The sequence below is a fragment of the Mesocricetus auratus genome, unplaced genomic scaffold (genome assembly GCF_017639785.1).
Source record: "Mesocricetus auratus isolate SY011 unplaced genomic scaffold, BCM_Maur_2.0 Super-Scaffold_100015, whole genome shotgun sequence".
Classification (NCBI taxonomy): domain Eukaryota; kingdom Metazoa; phylum Chordata; class Mammalia; order Rodentia; family Cricetidae; genus Mesocricetus; species Mesocricetus auratus.
In genome coordinates this window covers 46,566,109-46,587,284 of record NW_024429198.1, presented here as the reverse complement: position 1 = coordinate 46,587,284, position 21,176 = coordinate 46,566,109, and the positions used below count along the sequence as shown (strand labels likewise).

At 39.3% G+C, this 21,176-nt stretch overlaps 1 protein-coding gene and 1 long non-coding RNA gene across 9 annotated transcripts in view; one reads left to right on the top strand and one right to left on the bottom strand.

The window, feature by feature from the left end:
- Window positions 1-21,176, bottom strand: part of LOC110343440 — a 286,166-nt gene that overhangs the window by 69,780 nt on the left and 195,210 nt on the right. The gene's annotated exons all lie outside the window — the stretch shown is intronic.
- Chst9 (carbohydrate sulfotransferase 9) overlaps window positions 1-21,176 on the top strand; it is a 241,840-nt gene that overhangs the window by 107,015 nt on the left and 113,649 nt on the right. For both annotated transcript variants that reach the window (XM_040757868.1, XM_040757869.1), the window contains one exon: window positions 1,029-1,067. In XM_040757868.1, coding sequence (XP_040613802.1) covers window positions 1,029-1,067 — 39 coding nt within the window. The remainder of the gene's footprint in view (window positions 1-1,028; window positions 1,068-21,176) is intronic.

Below are 21,176 nucleotides of genomic sequence, written 5' to 3'. Positions count from 1 at the left end.
TTGCCACCTGCCTTGCAACTCACCTTTTATAAAACCTTGGACTCTATTTTGATATCCCATTTTCTCTGGCGGCCACTGCTTTCCATTCCCACTAACCATAACACAGTAGTTCACTCTTTCATTGCTTGCTAGGTAAATCCTATATACTTGTACTAAAGAACATGTCCCCAAAGCAAGCTCTAAACATTTCCCCTGGGTGAATTGCATGTGTACACTTAGCCTACACTGTTCCTGTTTGGTCCATCCCTATCTCAACAATTCCAAATCCTGTGTCCATTTAAATACCAAACCAAGCATCACTATCTCCATAGTTTTACAGTCATTCTCTCCTTTATTAGTACAATTGTTTGATTCTCTTGTATCATCCAAAACCTACATCTCCTGGTGTATATTTCTTCACATGTTAATTGGCCTGTCCTATTTTTCAAGTATGTTGTTAGAGTTCATAGTTGATCTTATTTTCATCAACTTTTCCCCCATAGTGTTTTACATAGGAATTATTGTTTTTTTATGTTTATTGTTGAGACAAATATTTTATCAATAGTTTTATTTAATACTAGCCCCTACATGCTACAATATCTACCTATCAAGCAAGATGTAACCATTGGTGCAATAGTGGCATTGCTGTTATTGAATAACCAAGCATTTTCCAATTAGATCAGAACTGGTATGTAGGAGGGAGTTTATGCTTGGTAGTCTAAATCTGGTCAAAATCCTGTGGCTAAGATGTTATGGGCCCTAGGTGGAACCTACCGTTGTTGTTTTTCTGAATGGTCTTGTTATCTAACTGCCTTCTTGCTAACAGAATTTAAAGTTCAACAGAATATTTCTTACATGCTTACAGTTTTATTTTTATGAGGTAATTTGAGAGCATTTTTTATCCTTGTCAACTATGAGCACTCATTACTGAAATAATGAAGAGCATTGCTGAGAGATGGTGACTCTGCTCACAGTACCATTAACTGAGTTTTCATCTTTATATTACTAAATTCTCATGACCTACACTGTAACTTCTTTTCTCATTACAGGGAGAATAGAGAAGAAAAGAGAACAAAAAGGAACATCAGGTAAGATTGTACTTAATTAGCTCCAGCTTCATTTTCTGCTTTTATTTCCAACTTTTAAAATGTGGCTGTAACTTAGCACTAATTTTCACACAAAAATTAATTATTTATGTTCAATGACTTGATCAATATTAAATTAATTTAAAATAAGTTAATACACTTAGATGTTATTTAACTTTCATATCAATCAATTATGTCCTGGTCATTATGTCTTTCCATTGAAAAGAAAATGAGATGGAATATCTAATTTTTTTCATGATTACCTACCTATCAAAAAGCAAGTCTTACTACAAGTAATTTAAAAATATGGATGTTGTCATAATTGTCAACCAGCTTATTTTCTCAAATGTCAATGAATCTCAATTGTTTTTCTTAAAACTGTGCAAGTGATGTTTTTCAGTTGCATTAACTATTTATCCAAGAAAAATAATCTTTGTGTTAGGGAGGAATTGTTAATATATTTTCAATGATTATGAAATATAAACTCTTCATGTCCCTGGAGGGGGCTGTTACTTGAGTCAATGCAATTTCATACATTATGAGTCAATATTTACTAGCTAATACAAAATAAACTTTTATAGTTCCATATTTTCTATACTTGGCTTTTGTTTTAAAATCATGGAGGAAGATAAACTTCATTCACTAAGAAAGCATTCATGTTAAAATATTGGAGCCCATGAAATCCAGAACTGCCAACAATCATGGAGGATATTGATTTCACATGTAATGTATACCTGTGGCTATTCCTTCACAAATTTCAACATCATATTCTAATTCCTACAGTAGTTGAAAGCTGCCAATATAAAAATATATCTTCTGCCCACACAGTGTGTGTGGGGGGGGGTTGTGTGTATGTTTGTGTGTGTGTGTGTGTGTGTGTGTGTGTGTGTTGGCAGGTATGATATGCCAATAGAAAGCAGCATCTACACACTCATCTTAAAGTGAATTAACTACACAATTACTTGTCTTTTCTGCTTCCCTGCCCTAATGTTAGCATCATCTGGGACAAGTGGGTAACTGACTTACTCTCCCAACTTCCCCTTTCAAAACTGTTTGCATTTTCACTTTCTGCATCTTAAAGCCTAATAACAAATACAAAATATTTATGTATATGTGTGTATATACATGTAGATACACTCACCCATATGTGAATTCAAGGGTACACCTGGATTCTCACAGCGGTGATACCTCCTTCTGACCCTTGAGGAAAGGTTGTGTGTTCTGTTTCTAATTTAGTACGGAAGCAATGCTATAGGTCCAGGCTTCTTCGTGAAAGAAACTGTACAAGCCAAAGTATTGACACAGACGCCTCCATAAATTACTTCTGCAATCACAGATTTAAAGTTCCACATGATCAAGGTGACAAACAAACTTAAAAGACAGGGACTGGATAGAACCTGAGTTTTAGTCCTGTCCTTTCTGTAACCACCACCCTGACCATTCCTCATAAAGAATTGTTCAGTGGAATGGAGTGTTAAGCTTCTTAGTAAAATGTTCTCAATAAGTAGAAATAATTTTTAAGGTGAACACACCTTTGTGAGGGTTCAGCAACCAATCAGGAGGCTTCTGAGGAAATCCCTCTAACTAGTGGAGGTGCCTGGCCCCATATGCTCATAGTGTGTCAACCTGTCCCATGTCCAGGATGAAATAAAATCAAGAATAACTAGTGGATAGAAACAATGAGGAACTGTGAATATATTGCTATTTAAACATATGTCATTCTCCTTGAGATATCTCTATTTTTAGGATGAGTTTCAGTTTATTGGAGACAGATTTGACATAGATTTTAAGCACGGCTTGACATGAAGAGAGCATCTCAGGAGACACCCAAGTGTGGGTACTGACTTCTCAAGGGACAGTCAACAGGGGATCTCTACCTGGAAAGGTCATGCAGCTTTTCAAGATGGACATATGCTTTGTCAGGGTCATCATAAATGTCTAGCAAAGGCTTTGAGGACCAGTCTCAATGCCCCCTCAGGGTTTGAGAAAATTCTCCTGCAAGTGTGGAGAACAGAAAAATCTAAGGGTGAATTGAATTCTCTACTATGAATTTTTCCACATAAGTTTCTTTATTCTTCTGCCATCCTTCTAATGTTCCTGTCCTACATTTAATTCCTCCTAGCTTCTTCTTCTAGCTCCTTCTCCTTTTGTTCTAAAAACACTTCTTCAGGAGCCTCAAAGTGATAAAGAAATTAAAAGAGTTGTTCCTTGTTGGTCAAGAGCACATGCCTAGGACAAGAGATGGGGAGTTGAGCCGTTGCCATGGCAACACGAAAGTCCAAGTTTGCAAAAGTGAGACCAGGACCTGAGGACTCAGGGTACAGTGATATAAGCTTTGAGACACAGACATTGGCATGCTTTCCTTAGAGACCTTAGTTGGACATCTGTGCCTTCAACCTTGTACGTAGCTGTAAAGTTTCAAAGTTATGATCTATTTACAAAAAGTCTTCAGTCTAGTTTGTACTTGCTCTGAGGTAAAAGTGAGCTAATTGTGTGCAGTTAGTCTAAGCAAAGAACAAGGCAAGTTTTTAAGTGTTCACAGTCCTTGTGAGACAAATAGAGCCAGCTATGAAACATGTCCCAGTATATATCAAAACTATACAGACAAATAAAAAATAATCTTCCTGACGACCCACAGATATATGGGACCAGTAGATGGAATATTTCCATGAAGTAAACACACAAGCAGTGGGGGGAAAACACACAAAGCTATTCTTAGAAAACAAATGAAGTTCTTGCGCAAGAAATGAAGTGACTCATGAGAGAAATTACAGACAGAAGCAACTGGTTACCACAGCCAGTAACTCCACAGCCTTTTCAGTTGGGGCTCTCCTTCAGAGAACCACTTATCTGGTGGGTTGGGCTGTTGAACACTAGTGATCACCTGCTGTGTTTCTCATGACCCCAAAGTAAGCATGAGACACTGGTGTGAACATGCATATGTTTAGAGTCTAAGATATCCTGAATGTCAATGATGACTCTGACTTTCCCAGACTGCAATGTACTGTCCATTCTCTTCAGATTCTGTGTTCTGCTTTTTGGAAGAGCTGCACCCTCCTCATTTACTGCTGGGTCTGTCACTCCACTGAGGAAGAGCAGAGTTTGGACATAGTCACTTTCAATCTTTTCCCACTATATTGCATTAATGGGAAGGAAAACCAAAGAACAGAGGGAAAAGCCACCTGTGGTTATGACAGGGATACACCAAGTACCTCATTTTTTTTGTTTGGCTGCTTAAATGTTTGTTTAAAGAATCTGAGAGCTAGAAGATAGTTCGATGGTGAAGAAAGTAGCAGTTATGGACAAAATAAGAATCAAATACTTGATGTGTTTATTTATCTAGCTGCCCCTGAATTTTTCACTAATCCGGCTATTTCATCAGGAACATAGAAAAATTCTTATTCTTCATTAAACCTCTACAGAGAATGAAATACTTATATATAAAGGAAACTGATGTGTCAATGTTGTGGTGTTTTGATAATATAAACAACATAGCATAAAATACTAAGAAGAATTTAAGGACACAAGAATTTCTCATGAATTACAGTTCAGAAAAGGTAACACCAGAGATTTGCTATGGGGTAGCATGCCTTCTGTTAAGTATATATCATTTTCAATTTTCCAGTCTTTCAAATCCAGTCAACTAATAAGTACAGAGTAGTACTGAAGGACCAAAGAACAGAGCCCTTGGAAGAGATGATGATTATTGTGAAACAATCTTACAGGCTCTTTATTGGTTATATTAGATCATCTCTAAAGTCAGAAATATTTATTCATTCATATCACTTTTTAAAAGTTGCTTGTAGATAACAATGTTATTTTCTTCTCTACCCAAAATGTGAAACTTATTGTTGCAAATCTAGCAAATGCTGGCCCATATGCTTAAACTGTTGACTTTATACTGGGCTCTGCGCTCCTTTGAAATGTTCCAACAACACTTCTGATTTGAAACACTGTCACAAACTAAATACACAGCCATTCTGGATTTTTAAATTAGATAGATAAATTGTAGATAAAATCTTTTGTTTACACATGAACAACATATTTTTCCCATAGATTATTTGATGAATGCAGATTTCAAGCTTATCCACCTTTGGTGTGACTCTCCTATGTGTCATCCCTGGTTTGACTCTCTTGTATGCCATCCCTGGTGTGACTCTCCTGTGTGTCATCCTTGGTTTTGTAGTGATTGCTAGGATTCTTACACAATATCAAAAGCTAAACACTCAGGAACAAATATAATGAACTTCAAAAATTAAAATAAAAAATAGCCCTATGTTTGTTAGTGACTGATATTGAGCCCTTGAAGCTAGCTGTACATATGGTTTTCAATAAACTATCATTTTAAAGCCCATTTATATTTGGATGTCAGTATTTCGGAATTCTTTCTGTATTTAATTCTCACTTTCAGAACCACTATTCTAGCCATGATTCACTAGCATCAAATTTGAAAATACTTATCACACTAACACACATAATTTCCTTTATTTGTCTTTAATCATGAGAATGTTACAAATATGAAACCTGATCACACCCATCTCCCCTTAACTTGCCCAAGTTCTCTCCTCAACATGTCCCCTTCCCAACTTTGTGTCCTCTTTGTTTACTTATAACCCACAGAAATTACTTGCTGCTGTCCATGTGTGTGTGGGTGTGAGACCATCCACAGATGTATGGGAAATCTACCTGTGGCCACACATTCAAAAGAATGTGAGTCCCTCTTCACCAGCAATCATCTATCACCAATGGTTCCTCAGAAATGGTGGAGACTGGTTTCCTTGCCACCTCATCTGAAGAGAACTGTTTATGCTTATCCCTCTGCAAGTTCACTCACCAAGGCCATCATGAAGGTATCCTGGCATTGGCCTTGGTGGGTAAGATTACACCAGGAAAGTTGACTGATACTCATGTTTCTAGGGCTGTGTGTATAAAAGACTAGGTATTCCCAGTACTTGCCAAATCAGGGATAAGTGCAGGTTACTTAGAACTTCAAGTTAGACTTGTGAACTACAGATAACCTAATCCAAGCTCCAAACTCTGATGGACCATGTAAGAGGAACATTTTTCCTTCATATCCAATCCAAGTAACCAAGGATGGTGTAAACAAAATCTCATGTTTATCCTTCTTCTAGCACTAAGACACCAATTTTCTGCTTTGATTGCCCAGGGGATCCATTCCCAGACTATATGCTTTGTTCAAGTGACTTCCCTCATGAACCAGTTCTCTGAACTGAATTCACATATCCTGTTCTTTAAAAATAGCATTCTATCTGCAGGCTTATAGAGTTTGAGAACAGTGTTTATTGTTGAATGGAGTAGAGACTCTTAGATGCATATTCCCTTGCACAAAATAGAAGACTTACAGTTGAACTATTTGTTCAAAGAGTCCTGAAGAGTTTATTTTTAAACAAACCTAATTTTCTAGCTAGTGGAATATATGATAGAGAAGGAATAATAACACAGCTGTGCAGCATTATTTTATAAATACCTTAAATTTCATTGTACAGCATTGCAGTTAAAGAGTGTGTTTATGCAAATTGACCAAATTGACCAAATATGAAATGATAAGTAGCTAATGCGTGAGAAATTGCCATGTCACGACACATAGTTGTCTATGAAATCATCTTCATGTAGCTCACACATACACACACAGACCCTCTCCCTCTCTCTCTCTCTCTCTCTCTCTCTCTCTCTCTCTCTCTCTCTCTCTCTCTCTCTTTCTCAGAAGTATGACATCTGATTTGGATTGCTACTATGGTGGGCAGGACAGAATATGTTTGCATTCACTGAGATTTGCATCATGACTTGTTTAGGTGACAGAGAAGAAATGTCCTCAGCTGCAACACAAGAGGTTCCCCGATGAAGCCATTCATTGCCTAACTGAGACAGTTTTGTTTGTACTATATATATACTATATATACATATATATATATATATTTCTTGTGCCCCGAAAATAAAAAGAAGTTTCTTAATTTGTACTAACCAAAGTTACTTTGAGCTTATTTTAAATTAAATAGTCTGTTAAAAAACAGAAAACCTCTGAGGAATTTCCAATTAAAGTGCAATGTAACTCAAACAAGAATAGATTTTCATGTCAAGTCTGTCATCTCAGCACTTTGGAAACTGAGGGAGAAAAAATCCAAATTGGAGGCAAACCTGGTATACATAGCAAAATATTGTCTAAAATAAACTAAGAAAAAAGATAAAGCGTGGAAATACTTTAGAGAGCTAGACAGTATTATCCAGACAGCAGGGAACCCAACAGTTGTCAAGACAATTGTGCTGGGCTGTTTATCTTTAATAAGAAAGCTGTGTCAAAGTACATCTTTTATGTATCTGTGTCTCAGGCAATGTTACAATGTCTATAAAACTAGGTAATAACCTATAGGGTACACAATACTGTCCCTTCTGCCAGTACCTGGGCATGGTAAACATTTAAGGTACACATTCATTTTGGTTAGGTAGAAGTGCAATATACAAAGACAAATGCTGAAACCTGCCTACAGAACTAGAATACCCATGATCCTTAGCTCCTCTACAAAGGAGTCTTAAGTTATAACTTATAGGATTCTCCCTCAGGGATGAAAATGAGGTTGTGTTTCTAACCAAGAAACAGATGCCTGGCATTTTAGAAACTACAAATGGCCACAAACATTTTGATGAACAGTCAATGATATATTTGGATACAGCACAGCTTAAAATCTTTTAAAGTGAATGTGTGTCATTGGAGCTGAGTAATACAGAAATCAGTCACACAAATTGTCCTGTTGTGTCACAAAGAGTCCTGGATAAAGGATTTACAGGACAGCAGAGAAGCCAGAAGTCTCTCTAGAGACATAAAACATCTGAAGCTCACTCACCCTGAAGTGGGGTTATGACTTCAGGGACAAAGTCTTATGGGACAGAAATGAGAGACTCCAGCACGGAGGTGCCCACTGTGTAGACAAATCCATGTTCACAGAGTCCCTCCAAGATCCTAAAAGAGTGGTGCCCCTCATGGGGACAGATCACATTCACAGTACTTATTCTGAAGCACACATGTAATGTTATTGTAATTCACATCAAGATGCTTATGATATCACTAATTGGTACACTACTGATTGCTTTTTCCCATTTTTTTATTTAAATTAGAAACAAGCTTCTTTTACATGTCAATCCCAGTTCCCTCTCCCTCCCCTCCTCTCCTACCCCCACCAACCCCCTATCCCATGCCGTATCTGCTTATTCACATAGCTTTAATATGACCTAGTTACAAATGTGACTGTAAACCTCCAATGTACTCCTCACAGTATAAAACCTACCTCCACTTCTCAATACTTCCCTCTAAGAAGTATCCCAAAAAAGCAAGTTTCCCCAAGGATTCTCTAAAAATGTATAACTTTCTGTCCCACTGATAAGTAATGCATTAAATTCAAGTGTGACCTTATTTAATGCATTTTCCCTCCTGTTTACATTGGTCATTTCCCTACCTAATGACCTTTTCTCTTTATGTCCATGGTGGGAGGGTTGCATGTGAGTGCATGTGTGTGTGTGTGTGTGTGTGCATTTGAAAGTGAGTGTACGTGTGAGTATGTGAGTGTATGTGGGTGAATGTGTGAAAGTGTTTGTGTATGTGAGTGTCTGAGTGTGTGAGTGTGTATGTGCACTTCTGTGTGTGTGTGAGTGTCCATGTGTGTATTTATGTTTGCGTGTGAGTGTGTATTGCCTGTATATGAGTTTGCAGGTGTAAGCATTTACAAACATGCATTTTATAAATCTACCCAGGAAGGGCAGATAAGTAAACACAAATTATATTAAATCAAATATGTTTCATTGTCACTCATGGTACATAGAAATGTACTAAACCTTACTGCAGCAATATAGATACTTTGTCTATAAAATTTTACATTTTTATTTACATTTAAATCTCATAAAGCATACAAAAATAAATGTTTTTATTATTGAAACTGTAACCTTGAATAGGCAGGATTATTAAGTACATTTAAATTGTCTTGCTGTCACCACCATCTATCTATAAAACTGTCTGCATCTGAAACTTAGCCTATTCAAGAATAACTCCTAATTCTCCTCTCAGCCTGCTCCAAGAAAACACCATTCCTTTTCTCTTTATGTCCATGAGGGGAGGGTTGCATGTGAGTGCATGTGTGTGTATGTGCATTTGAAAGTGAGTGTCTGTATGTGTGAGTGTGTGTGCGTGTATGTGGGTGTCTGAGTATGTGAATGTGTATGTGTCCATGTATATGCACTTGTGTGTGTATATGAATGTCCATGTGTGTATTTGGTTTGCATGTGAGTGTGTACTGCCTGGCCTGTATATGAATTTGCAGGTGTAAGCATTTACAAACATGCAAGCAGAGACCAGTCAAAGGTCAGGTGTCTTTATCAGTTTCCACCCTGCTCTTCAGAGAGAAGTTCCCTAACTGAACTTGAAGCCTTCTGTGCTAGCTACACTGGCTGACCAGTGAACTCACAGGATCCATCTTTCTCTGCCCCTTAACCATGGAGTTATAATCACTCTCAGTTGTTATGTGCATGTTTGGGATTTATATTCATGTCCTCTTGCTTTCATAACCAGTGCTTTTGCCCACTAACAATCTCCTCATTCTACTTTCTTTTTCTGTAAACTTGACTACTTTGAGTACATATCAATTAAGTAAATAATATTTGAGGGAAGAATTTATATACATATATTTATATGTTTGTTTTACTCTGTCAAATAAAATTAGGTTAGTAGAGATGTAGAGATGTCTGAGTGCATAGTAGGGATGGAGAGATGTGTCAGTGGTTACTAGGGATCAAGAGATATCTCAGTGGATAGTAGGGGCAGAGAGATGTCTCAATGGATATTTGGCATGGGGAAATGTCTCAGGAGATAGTAGGGGAAGAGAGATGTCTCTGTGGATAATAGGGATGGAAAGATGTCTCAGTGAATATTAGGGGTGGAGAAATGTCTCTGTGGATAGTAGGGGTGGTGAGATGTCTCAGTGGATAATAGGGATGGAGAGATTTCACTGTGGATGTAGGGGTGGTGACAAGCTCCTGAGTTCAATTCCCAGCCCCCAGATGTTGGCTCACAACCATGTAAAAATGAGACAGTTCCCTCTTCTGGTGTGCAGACACACATGGAGACAGAGAACTCATACAGTTATAGTTGATGAGAAATATGTCATATTGCTTTGGATTTCTAGCTGAAATTGAAATTAATATAAACTCTGCTTCTCAGCCTCACTAGTCTTGTGTAAGCTGCCACATGTACCTAGTCATTTACTGTAACATACTGCTTGGCATCAGATGCTTTCTGAGACATTGGTACAAGTCTCTAAGACCCCTTACTCACATTTTTCATGATTTTAAAGCAAGCACTCTGGGGGACAGTGAAACTTTCTGTTGCCAGCACAAGATGTAGTCTGTTTCTCTTTACCATAGCTATAGTGGCTTCTGTGTGCATTAACAGATGAATCTGAGAAAAAAAACATTTCTCTAAAAACTAGTTTCTTAGTTGGGAACCATTTCATAACATTTACAGGGCAAAAGAGCATTGCTGGAAATTCCTCTGGATGGTGCTGCTCTAGGGCTGCTGTCTCTGTGGAGCCACAGACCAGGATCTTGGTCGCCATCATGGCCACTTTGCCTAAGACGTAGGAGATGTTTGAATGAATTTACCCAGGGAATACTTACTCAATGTTCACCGTTTGCCTTGCTGAGTGACTCTGTGAAGTAGCTTCCTTGGCCACAGATGTCTTTCCACAAAGTGGATTCTTTTTTTTTTTTTTTTTTTTTATTAATATTTTTTTATTTTCCATTTTAAATTTAGATAAGAAACAAGGTTGCTTCACAAGTCAGTACGAGGTCCCTCTCCCTTTCCCTCCCCTCCTCCCGTGCCCTCCCCCCATCCCCCCCCCGTTATCCCCTCATTCCCCCAGGGAGGGTGAGGCCCTCCATGGGGGTGTCCATAGTCTGTCATTTCATATAGGGCAGGGCCTAGACCCTTCCCCAAGAGTTCAGGGTGAGAGTGCACCTCACATTGTTCTATGGGAGTCCAGAGACCGTGTGTATACTTGGGATGGGTACTGATCTGCTGTCCAAGGCTCAATAGATTACCTAGGCCTCCTCACTGACACCCAGATTCAGGGGGTCTTGATCAGTCCCATGCTGGATTCCCAGGCTGATGCCTGGGATTCAAGAGTTAACCTTTGTCTGGTCAGCTGTTTCTGGGGGTTCAACCAGCCCAGTCTTAATCCCTTTGATCATCAGTCCTCCCTCTCTGATACTGGCTTTCTTGAGTTCAGCTCAGTACTTAACCAGCCAGTAAATGAAGTTTCTGTTTCCCAGACTCTCTGGCAATAGGATTGTAGGCTGGCACTCCCCAGATCTATGTCTAAAATCCATATATGAGAGAGTACATGCCATGTTTCTCTTTTTGTGACTGGGTTACCTCACTCAGGATGGTTTCTTCTAGTGTCATCCATTTGCCTGCGAATCTCATGATTCCATTATTTTTTTCTGCTGAATAGTACTCCATTGTGTAGATGTACCACATTTTCTCTATCCATTCTTCGGGTGAGGGACATCTAGGTTGCTTCCAAGTTCTGGCTATTACAAATAAAGCTGCTATGAACATAGTGGAACAGACATCTTTGTTATATGAATGGGCATCTTTTGGATATATGCCTAAGAGTGCAGTTGCTGGGTCTTGTGGTAGGTTTATTCCCATTTTTCTGAGGAATCTCCATACTGCTTTCCAAAGTGGCTGAACCAGTTGGCACTCCCACCAGCAATGGAGGAGTGTCCCCCTTTCACCACATCCTCTCCAGCATAAATTGTCATTGGTGTTTTTGATTTTAGCCATTCTGACAGGAGTGAGATGGTATCTCAGAGTTGCTTTGATTTGCATTTCCCGGATGGCTAAGGATGTTGAGCACTTTCTCAAGTGCCTCTCAGCCATTTTAGACTCCTCTATTGAAAACTCTCTATTTAGTTCTGCAGCCCACTTCTTAATTGGGTCCTTTGCTGTTTTGGAGACTTGCTTCTTGAGTTCTTTGTAAATTTTGGAGATCAACCCTCTGTCAGATGTGGGATTAGTGAATATTTTTTCCCATTCTGTGGGCTGCCTTTTTGTCTTGCTGACTGTGTCCTTTGCCTTACAGAAGCTTCTCAGTTTCAGTAGGTCCCATTTATTAATTGTTGAGCTCACTGTCTGTGCTACTGGTGTTATGTTCAGGAAGCTGTCTCCTGTACCAATTCTTTCAAGGGTACCACCCACTTTCTCTTCTAAGAGGTTCAGTGTGGCTGGATTTATGTTGAGGTCTTTGATCCATTTGGACTTAAGTTTTGTGCATGGCGATAAACATGGATCGATCCGCATTTTTCTACATGCCAGTCTCCAATTATGCCAGCACCATTTGTTGAAGATGCTTTCTTTATTCCATTGTATATTTTTAGCTTCTTTGTCGAAGATCAGATGTTCGTACGTGTGTGGGTTAATACCCGGATTTTCAATTCGATTCCATTGGTCTGCCTGTCTATTTTTGTGCCAATACCAAGCTGTTTTCAGGACTATAGCTCTATAATAGAGCTTGAGGTCAGGGATATTGATGCCTCCGGACGTTGCCTTGTTGAACAGGGTTGTTTTGGCTATCCTGGGTCTTTTGTTTTTCCATACAAAATTGATTATTGTTCTTTCAAGGTCTGTGAAGAATTGTGCTGGGATTTTAATGGGGATAGCATTGAATCTGTAGATTGCTTTTGGCAGGATTGCCATTTTTACTACATTGATCCTACCTATCCATGAGCATGGGAGATCTTTCCATTTTCTGAGGGCTTCTTTAATTTCTTTCTTTAAAGATTCAAAGTTCTTACGATACAGGTCTTTCACTTGTTTGGTTAGCGTTACCCCAAGGTATTTTATGTTGTTTGTGGCAATTGTAAAGGGTGATGTTTCTCTGATTTCTCTTTCAGCCCTTTTATCATCTGTATATAGTAGGGCTACTGACTTTCTTGAGTTGATCTTGTAACCTGCCACTTTGCTGAAGGTGTTAATCAGCTGTAAGAGTTCCCTGGTAGAGTTCTTTGGGTCACTGATATAAACTATCATATCGTCTGCAAACAGTGAAAGTTTGACTTCTTCCTTCCCAATTTGTATCCCCTTGATCCCCCTTTGTTGTCGTATGGCTATAGCTAGAACTTCAAGTACCATGTTGAAAAGGTATGGAGAGAGTGGACAGCCTTGTTTTGTTCCTGATTTTAGAGGAATTGCGTTGAGTTTCTGTCCATTTAGTTTGATGTTGGCTGTTGGTTTACTGTATATGGCTTTTATTATGTTTAAGTATGTCCCTGTTATCCCAGATCTCTCCAAGACCTTTATCATGAAGGGATGTTGGATTTTGTCAAAGGCTTTTTCAGCATCTAGTGAGATGATCATGTGATTTTTGTTTTTCAGCTTGTTTATATGGTGGATTACGTTGATGGATTTTCGTATGTTGAACCATCCCTGCATCCCTGGGATGAAACCTACTTGATCGTGGTGAATGATTGTTTTGATGTGTTCTTGGATCCGATTTGCCAGTATTTTATTGAGTATTTTTGCATCAATGTTCATGAGGGATATTGGTCTGAAGTTCTCTTTCTTGGTTGTATCTTTGTGTGGCTTGGGGATCAAGGTTATTGAAGCCTCATAGAAAGAGTTTGGCAAAGACCCTTCTGCTTCTATTGTGTGGAACACTTTGAGAAGAATTGGTATAAGCTGTTCTTTGAATTTGTGGTAGAATTCTGCACTGAGGCCATCTGGACCTGGACTTTTTTTGGTTGGGAGACTTTTGATGACAGCTTCTATTTCCATAGGGGTTATAGGTCTATTTAAATTGCTTATCTGTTCTTGATTTAGTTTTGGCAAATGATAGCTGTCCAGGAAGTCATCCATTTCCTTTAAATTTTCGAATTTTGTGGAGTACAGGTTTTCAAAGTATGACCTAATGATTCTCTGGATTTCCTCAGAGTCTGTTGTTATGTCCCCCTTTTCATTTCTGATTTTGTTAATTTGCGTGTTCACTCTCTGCTGTTTGGTAAGTTTGGACAAAGGTTTGTCTATCTTGTTGATTTTCTCAAAGAACCAACTCTTCGTTGCATTGATTCTTTGTATTGTTTTCCTGGTTTCTACTTTGTTGATTTCAGCCCTCAATTTGATTATTTCTTGGCGTCTACTCCTCCTGGGGGAGTTTGCTTCTTTGTGTTCTAGAGCTTTTAGCTGTGATGTTAATTCTCTGGTATAACTGTTTTCCTGTTTCTTCATGTGAGCACTTAGTGCTATGAACTTCCCCGTAGCACTGCTTTCAAAGTGTCCCATAGGTTTGGGTATGTTGTGTCTTCATTCTCATTGAGTTCGAGGAAGTCTTTAATTTCTTTTTTATTTCCTCTTTGACCCAGGGATGGTGCAGTTGAGCATTATTCAATTTCCATGAGTTTGTAGGTTTTCTGCACTTTGTGTTGTTGTTGAATTCTAATTTTAAGGCATGGTGGTCTGATAAGATGCATGGAGTTATTCCAATTTTTTTGTAGCTGCTGAGGTTTGATATGTTGCCAAGTATGTGGTCGATTTTTGAGAAGGTTCCATGTGGTGGTGAGAAGAAGGTATATTCTTTTTTATGTGGATGAAATGTTCTATAGATATCTGTTAATCCCAGTTGGGTCATTACTTCTATTAGACCCTTTGCTTCTTTGTTGAGTTCCTGTCTGGTATTCTTGTCTAGTGGTGAGAGTGGTGTGTTGAAATCTCCCACTATAACTGTGTGGGGCTTTAGATGAGATTTAAGTTCTAATAATGTTTCTTTAACGAATGTGGATGCCTTTGTATTGGGGGCATAGATGTTCAGGATAGACACTTCGTCTTGGTGGGTTTCACCTGTGATGAGTATGTAATGACCTCCTTCATCTCTTTTGATTGATTTTATTTTAAAGTCTAGTTTGTTAGATATTAGGATTGCTACCCCTGCTTGTTTCTTGGGTCCATTTGATTGAAAAATTTTTTCCCAACCTTTAACTCTCAAGTAATGTCTGTCTTTGAGGGTGAGGTGTGTTTCTTGTATGCAGCAGAAGGAAGGGTTCTGTCTTCGAATCCATTCTGCTAGTCTGTGTCTTTTTATGGGTGAGTTAAGGCCATTAATATTGAGGGATATTAATGACCATTGATTGCTCATCCTTCTTCGATTTGCGATGGTTGTTGTTGGTGGAATTATGGGTGGAATTTCGCCCCTTTGTTCTTTTGGCTGTTGGTAGAGAGGGATTCTCTAATGCTTATGTTTTTCTGGTTGTAGTTAGCTTCCTTGGGTTGGAGTTTTCCTTCCAAAATTTTCTGTAGGGCTGGGTTAGTGGACACATATTGGTTGAATCTAGTTTTGTCATGGAATATCTTGTTTTCTCCGTCTATAGTGATTGAGAGCTTTGCCGGGTATAGTAGTCTGGGCTGGCATCCATGGTCTCTTAGTGTAGGTAGAATATCTATCCAGGACCTTCTGGCTTTCAGAGTTTCCATGGAGAAATCAGGTGTAATTCTGATAGGTCTGCCTTTATATGTTACTTGACCTTTTTCCTTAGCTGCTCTTAATATTCTTTCTTTATTCTGTATGTTTGGGGTCTTGATTATTATGTGGCGAGGGGATTTTTTTTTGTGGTCCACTCTATTTGGTGTTCTGTAGGCTTCTTGTACCTTCATTGGCATGTCTTTCTTAAGGTTGGGAAAGTTTTCTTCTATGATTTTGTTGAATATGCCTTCTGCCCCTTTGAGGTGGATTTCTTCTCCTTCTTCTATACCTATTATTCTTAGGTTTGGTCTTTTCATGGTGTCCCATAATTCCTGGATGTTTTGTGTTAAGGATTTGTTGGATTTAAGGTTTTCTTTGGTTGATAAATCCATTTCTCCTAATGTATCTTCAACACTTGAGATTCTCTCTTCCATCTCTTCTATTCTGTTGGTAATGCTTGTATTGGTAGTGCCTGACTGTTTGTCCAGCTTTTCTATTTTCTGCCTTTCTTCAGATTGTGTTTTTTTTAGTGTCTCTATTTCAGTTTTCAACCCTTGCAGCATTTGCATTGCTTCTTGCAATTTTCTGTTTATCTGTTCGTCCGTTTGTTGCCTTTTATGAATTTTTTGGTTTGTTCTTTCTTCCATTTCTTGCATTTTTTGGTTTGCTTTTTGTTCCATTTCTTGGATTTTGTGCTTTGTTTCTTCTTCCCTTTCCTGCCTTTTTTGGTTTGTTTCTTCCTCCATTTTTTTCATTTTTTGCTTTGTTTTTTCTACCATTTCTTGCATTTTTTGCTTTGTTGCTTCTTCCATTTCCTGCCTTATTTGGTATGTTTCTTCTTCTAATTCTTGCATTTTTTGCTTTGCTTTTTCTTCCATTTCTTGCATTTTTTGCTTCATTTCTTCTTCCATTTCGTGCCGTTTTTGGTTTGTTTTTTCTTCCAATTCTTGCATTTTTTGGTTTGTTTTTTCTTCCATTTCTTGCATTTTTTGGTTTGTTTTTTCTTCCATTTCTTTGAGGGATTTTCCAATATCCTCTTTTAGGGCCTCTATCATTTTCATGAAAGTGCTTTTAAGATCGTTCTCTTCTGCTTCCTTCGCGTTTGAATATTGGGGTCTTGCTGGTGTGGAGTCTCTAGAATCTGGCGGTGTCATATTTGTTTTTCTGTTGCTGACTGTGTTTTTGTATTGTCTCTTTCCCATCTCTTCTTTTAGTGGGTGCAGAAAGAGCCCCTTCCTGGTCTGGGGACCAGAGTTCCCTTTGGTGGGTGCTAGTAAGTCCAGTAATCTGGTGGTTCTTCTATGCCTTGTCCAAATGCTGGTCCGTGGGTAGAGAAGAAGAACAGGAATCTGGGGCGCTTAGCCTCCTACCTGGTCCCCTGGACCCTATGCTGGGTCCTGTTGTACCTGATCCGGAACAGCTACTCCCCTGGTCTCCCTGGTTCCTGTAGTTTCCTGGTCTCTTTGGTGGGAGAGAAGATCTGGAGTCTGGGGTGCTTGGCTCCCGCCGGGATTGGGAGCTCTGTGCAGTTCCCAGGCGATCTGCAGGCTCTGGAACTCAGGCTGGGAAGCTGGCCTGTTTACCTGATGATGCCAGAGGGACAGCTACTTCCCTGTACTCCCAGCCTCCTCTCCTTTCCTGGAATCGTTGGTGGGAGAGAAGATCTGGAGTCTGGGGTGCTTTGCTCCCGCCGGTATTGGGAGCTCTGTGCAGTTCCCAGGCGATCTGCAGGGTCTGGAACACAGGCCAGGAAGCTGGCCTGTTTACCTGATGCTCCCGCCGGGATTGGGAGCTCTGTGCAGTTCCCAGGCGATCTGCAGGCTCTGGAACACAGGCCGGGAAGCTGGCCTGTTTACCTGATGCTCCCGCCGGGATTGGGAGCTCTGTGCAGTTCCCAGGTGATCTGCAGGCTCTGGAACACAGGCCGGGAAGCTGGCCTGTTTACCTGATGCTCCCGCCGGGATTGGGAGCTCTGTGCAGTTCCCAGGCGATCTGCAGGCTCTGGAACTCAGGCCGGGAAGCTGGCCTGTTTACCTGATGATGCCAGAGGGACAGCTACTTCCCTGTACTCCCCCACAAAGTGGATTCTTACAGCATCTATTTGCTTGGTTTCCAAGCACCTTCAAACTCATCGAGTGTAGAAGCAAGTGACCTCAAAACATGGCCTTGAGAGTTTCCTAAGGAAAGGCATCCCTAAGACTGCTAGGGTGGGATTACAAGACAGATCGACTGACACCCAAAGACAGACGAGCATACGTGAGGAGGGTAGCAATTCCTTACCCAGATGCACTTTAGCAGGTTTAAGGAATTTTCTATAATCTACTCCAGGGCCATGAATCCTACAATGAAAACTGTGTCAATTTAAATGAAGACATCAAATATCAGGTTGGAAATGTTTTTCATCCATTCATTCACTTATTGTAGACCCATCAATGAAATATTTATTATATACAAATACAAATCAAGGGCAAACAGCAAAAAGTTATGTATGGTGTAAAAAGAATTTCTGAAAAACATTTAATTTATATGATTTGATTGGATTGTTAGAGGAAGTGAAGGGCTGAATGATACTTTCTGAAATTTTCCCTCATACCCATGATTGATTGATATTGTTTGCCTGTGGGTGAGTCTGCTTACTCAAAGAGATGCTATGACCTTTTCGGCACAATACCAACATCTGTACTTCGCAGATCAGTCCATCTTTACTGCACTTGTTGACCTGTGGTACCCTCCCGTTAAGATTATGAATGTGGGGTGACAGAGATGCTCAGAGGTTAAAGTCAAAAGCACAGTCTGCTTTTGCAGAGGAGCTGAGTTAGGTCTCCAGTACTGTATGTAACTCCACTCCAGGACACAAGCATGCATACAATTGAAAATAATAAAAGTGGGGCAGGACAGATAGTTCAACAATTAGAATACTTGCTTCTCTTGTAAAACCAGGGTTTCCTGTACAACGCCCACATGAAGACTCACAACCATATGTAATCAGTTCATGGGATTCAATATCTGTTTCTGGCCTCTGTGGGCACTTCATGCACAGAGTACACAGACGTGTGTGCAGGCAAAACACTAACACACATAAAACAAAAATAAATGAATCTTAATTAATGAAAGTATTTTTTTAATTTTAAATAATATGCACATAAATGCAAGGAAAACGGTATTGTCTGCACTAGAACCAGCCTACATGCTACTGGAAATGGAAGACCAGAGTCTGAAGTGATGTAGGCATGTGTAGTGGGCTGGGAAGAGATTACAACATACCATGTGCATGTCCTCACCTATCACAGAATTCATCATTGAAATTCTGCTAGCTGAAGCCAAGCACATAGATATAGAAGCCTCTAAATCTAAGTAAATAACAGGTTCTCTTTACAAAGAATGTTGCGAGTTTATATTCATTGCCTTTTTCAGTGCCAAAGTCAGCCAGGCCTTCTCGTAGCAGAACAGTAGTAGCTATTGTGTTCAAGAGAAACAGCTGCACACAGACTTCCCAGGATTTACACAGGCATTTGTAAGCTATCAAGTGATACCAAAGTGTCCTTAGTAGACATGTTTGCACACTCTCTGCTGTATCGTTTTAAACATGCTTCATATCTAAAACTATGTACCTCTTCTTGAACCCATACGTAACTGTTTTGTAAAATACTAGTTAAATGACATCATTAAAAGCAATTATAATGATTTATCTGTAAAATAATTCTGCGGATTAACATAAATAGAATATAAAGGGGTGTGACTATAGAATTGATAAAACACTGAGGCTTCTGAACATGCAAGGAAGTCCTCATCGGCTTTGTTTAGCTAACCCGATGCAAAAGTACAGAATAATTTTAAGGCAAATTATAAACCCTTTCCTGCAATTTAACTTACTTTTCCAGCGCTTATCAAAAAAAAAAAGAAAATAATTCTCCCTCTGTATGAGGAAACAAATCAAAAGAGAGCAAGCTACTTTATTTTCTAAATTCTTAGCAGAAGCAGACACCCACAGCTAAGCAATGAGCTATCTGCCTGGAATCCAGTTGTGGAGAGGAGAGGTGAACAAGACCACGCTGGAGAAACCCGCAGAATCAGCTGCCCTGACCTAGTGAGAACACACTGACCCTAGTCGTAAAGCTGGGGAATCAGCATTGGACTGAACCAAGTCCTCTGAATGTGGGTGCCAGTTAGGAGGCCTGGGCAGTCTATGGAACCTATAACAGTATACCTAGTGCACAAATGAAGTTTGGGAGCCCATTTCTTATGGAAGGATACTTGCTCAGCCCAGATATAAGAAGGAGGGCCTAAGTCCTCCCCAAATGATGTGACAGACTTTGATGATCTCCCTGGGGTGTGGTTGGGGGATGGTATGGGAGCTCTCTGGGAGGCATAGGAGGATGAGAGGGAAGTGGGATTGATAATAAGATTGTTTCTAAATTAAATATAATAGTAATATATATATGTATATGTGTATAGATAGATAGATAGATAGATAGATAGATAGATAGATAGATAGATAGATAGATCCTTAGCAGAAATCTTAAATAGCACCTTCCTAATCTATGTGAACAAAATCCTGGCTTCAGTGTGTAATACCACTCTCATCCTGTTCTTGGTTTTTAAGTTATTGTTGCAATACTTGAATTCCACCAAATGTCTCAGGAAGCACTTCGCAAACTTGCTTTGCAACAGTTTTATTGGTAGGGGACTTTGGGTGATTATAAAACTTAAAGAAAAGCTAAATGATCCTGGAAGACAGACTTTGTTATCCTATGTTTGAAAAATTGTACAATGATTGGTTGCAGAAACATATGCCACAAAGAGATGCCTCAGCAAGCTTGCACAGTTTTTAAATCATTTTTTTCTTGGAAGACCTCTGTGTTGTGTTAGTTTAAACACTGGAAGATCTGTCACAGGATAAGTCAGGAATCAAATGAAATTTAATGTTGTTACTCCTGAGAAAATGTCAAAGGAAGAGCTTTGCCCTGCCTGTTAAGATTTGCATATAAGATGACAGATAGGAGAGAGCATATTCATATTAGTGATGGAAATGGAAATGCCAAGACCAAGATGTGACTAATTTAGAATTTTTAAAAACTATTTAACTTCAGAATTTATATAAGAACATGGTATAATGCCATAAGTGATACTATATCAATTTTCTTTGATGACCAGTCTATGCAGAAGGCAAAGAACGAGTATGCCTCTAAACACCTAAGTGATCTTGAGCAGGGGGACAGAGGGACTGAAACTAATATTCAACTGAGAGCTTTCAAATCAGTAGAGACACAGCAGCTATTAGCAACTCATTTCTTCTCCTCCAGCCCAGAAGTTCTGGAGGTCTGCCACATGCAACATTGTAGATGGAGTTAACAATACTCTGCTGTACAGTGAAGCCCTGTTTAAGGGTAGATTCCACATTCAGTGTTCTTACCACAACAAAATCTAAATGTCCACATTTTATCTGCCAGGTTACCTGCTTTCCAGTATACTGGAAAGAAGTGAGCAGAATGTCAAACCTGACTTTGGAGTTTATTAAACATTTGGGACAGTTGGTGCCCGCCTACCAGGCAGGGGAATGTTGGCACCATTTTCTCCATCTGAAGTGGAGAAGGGT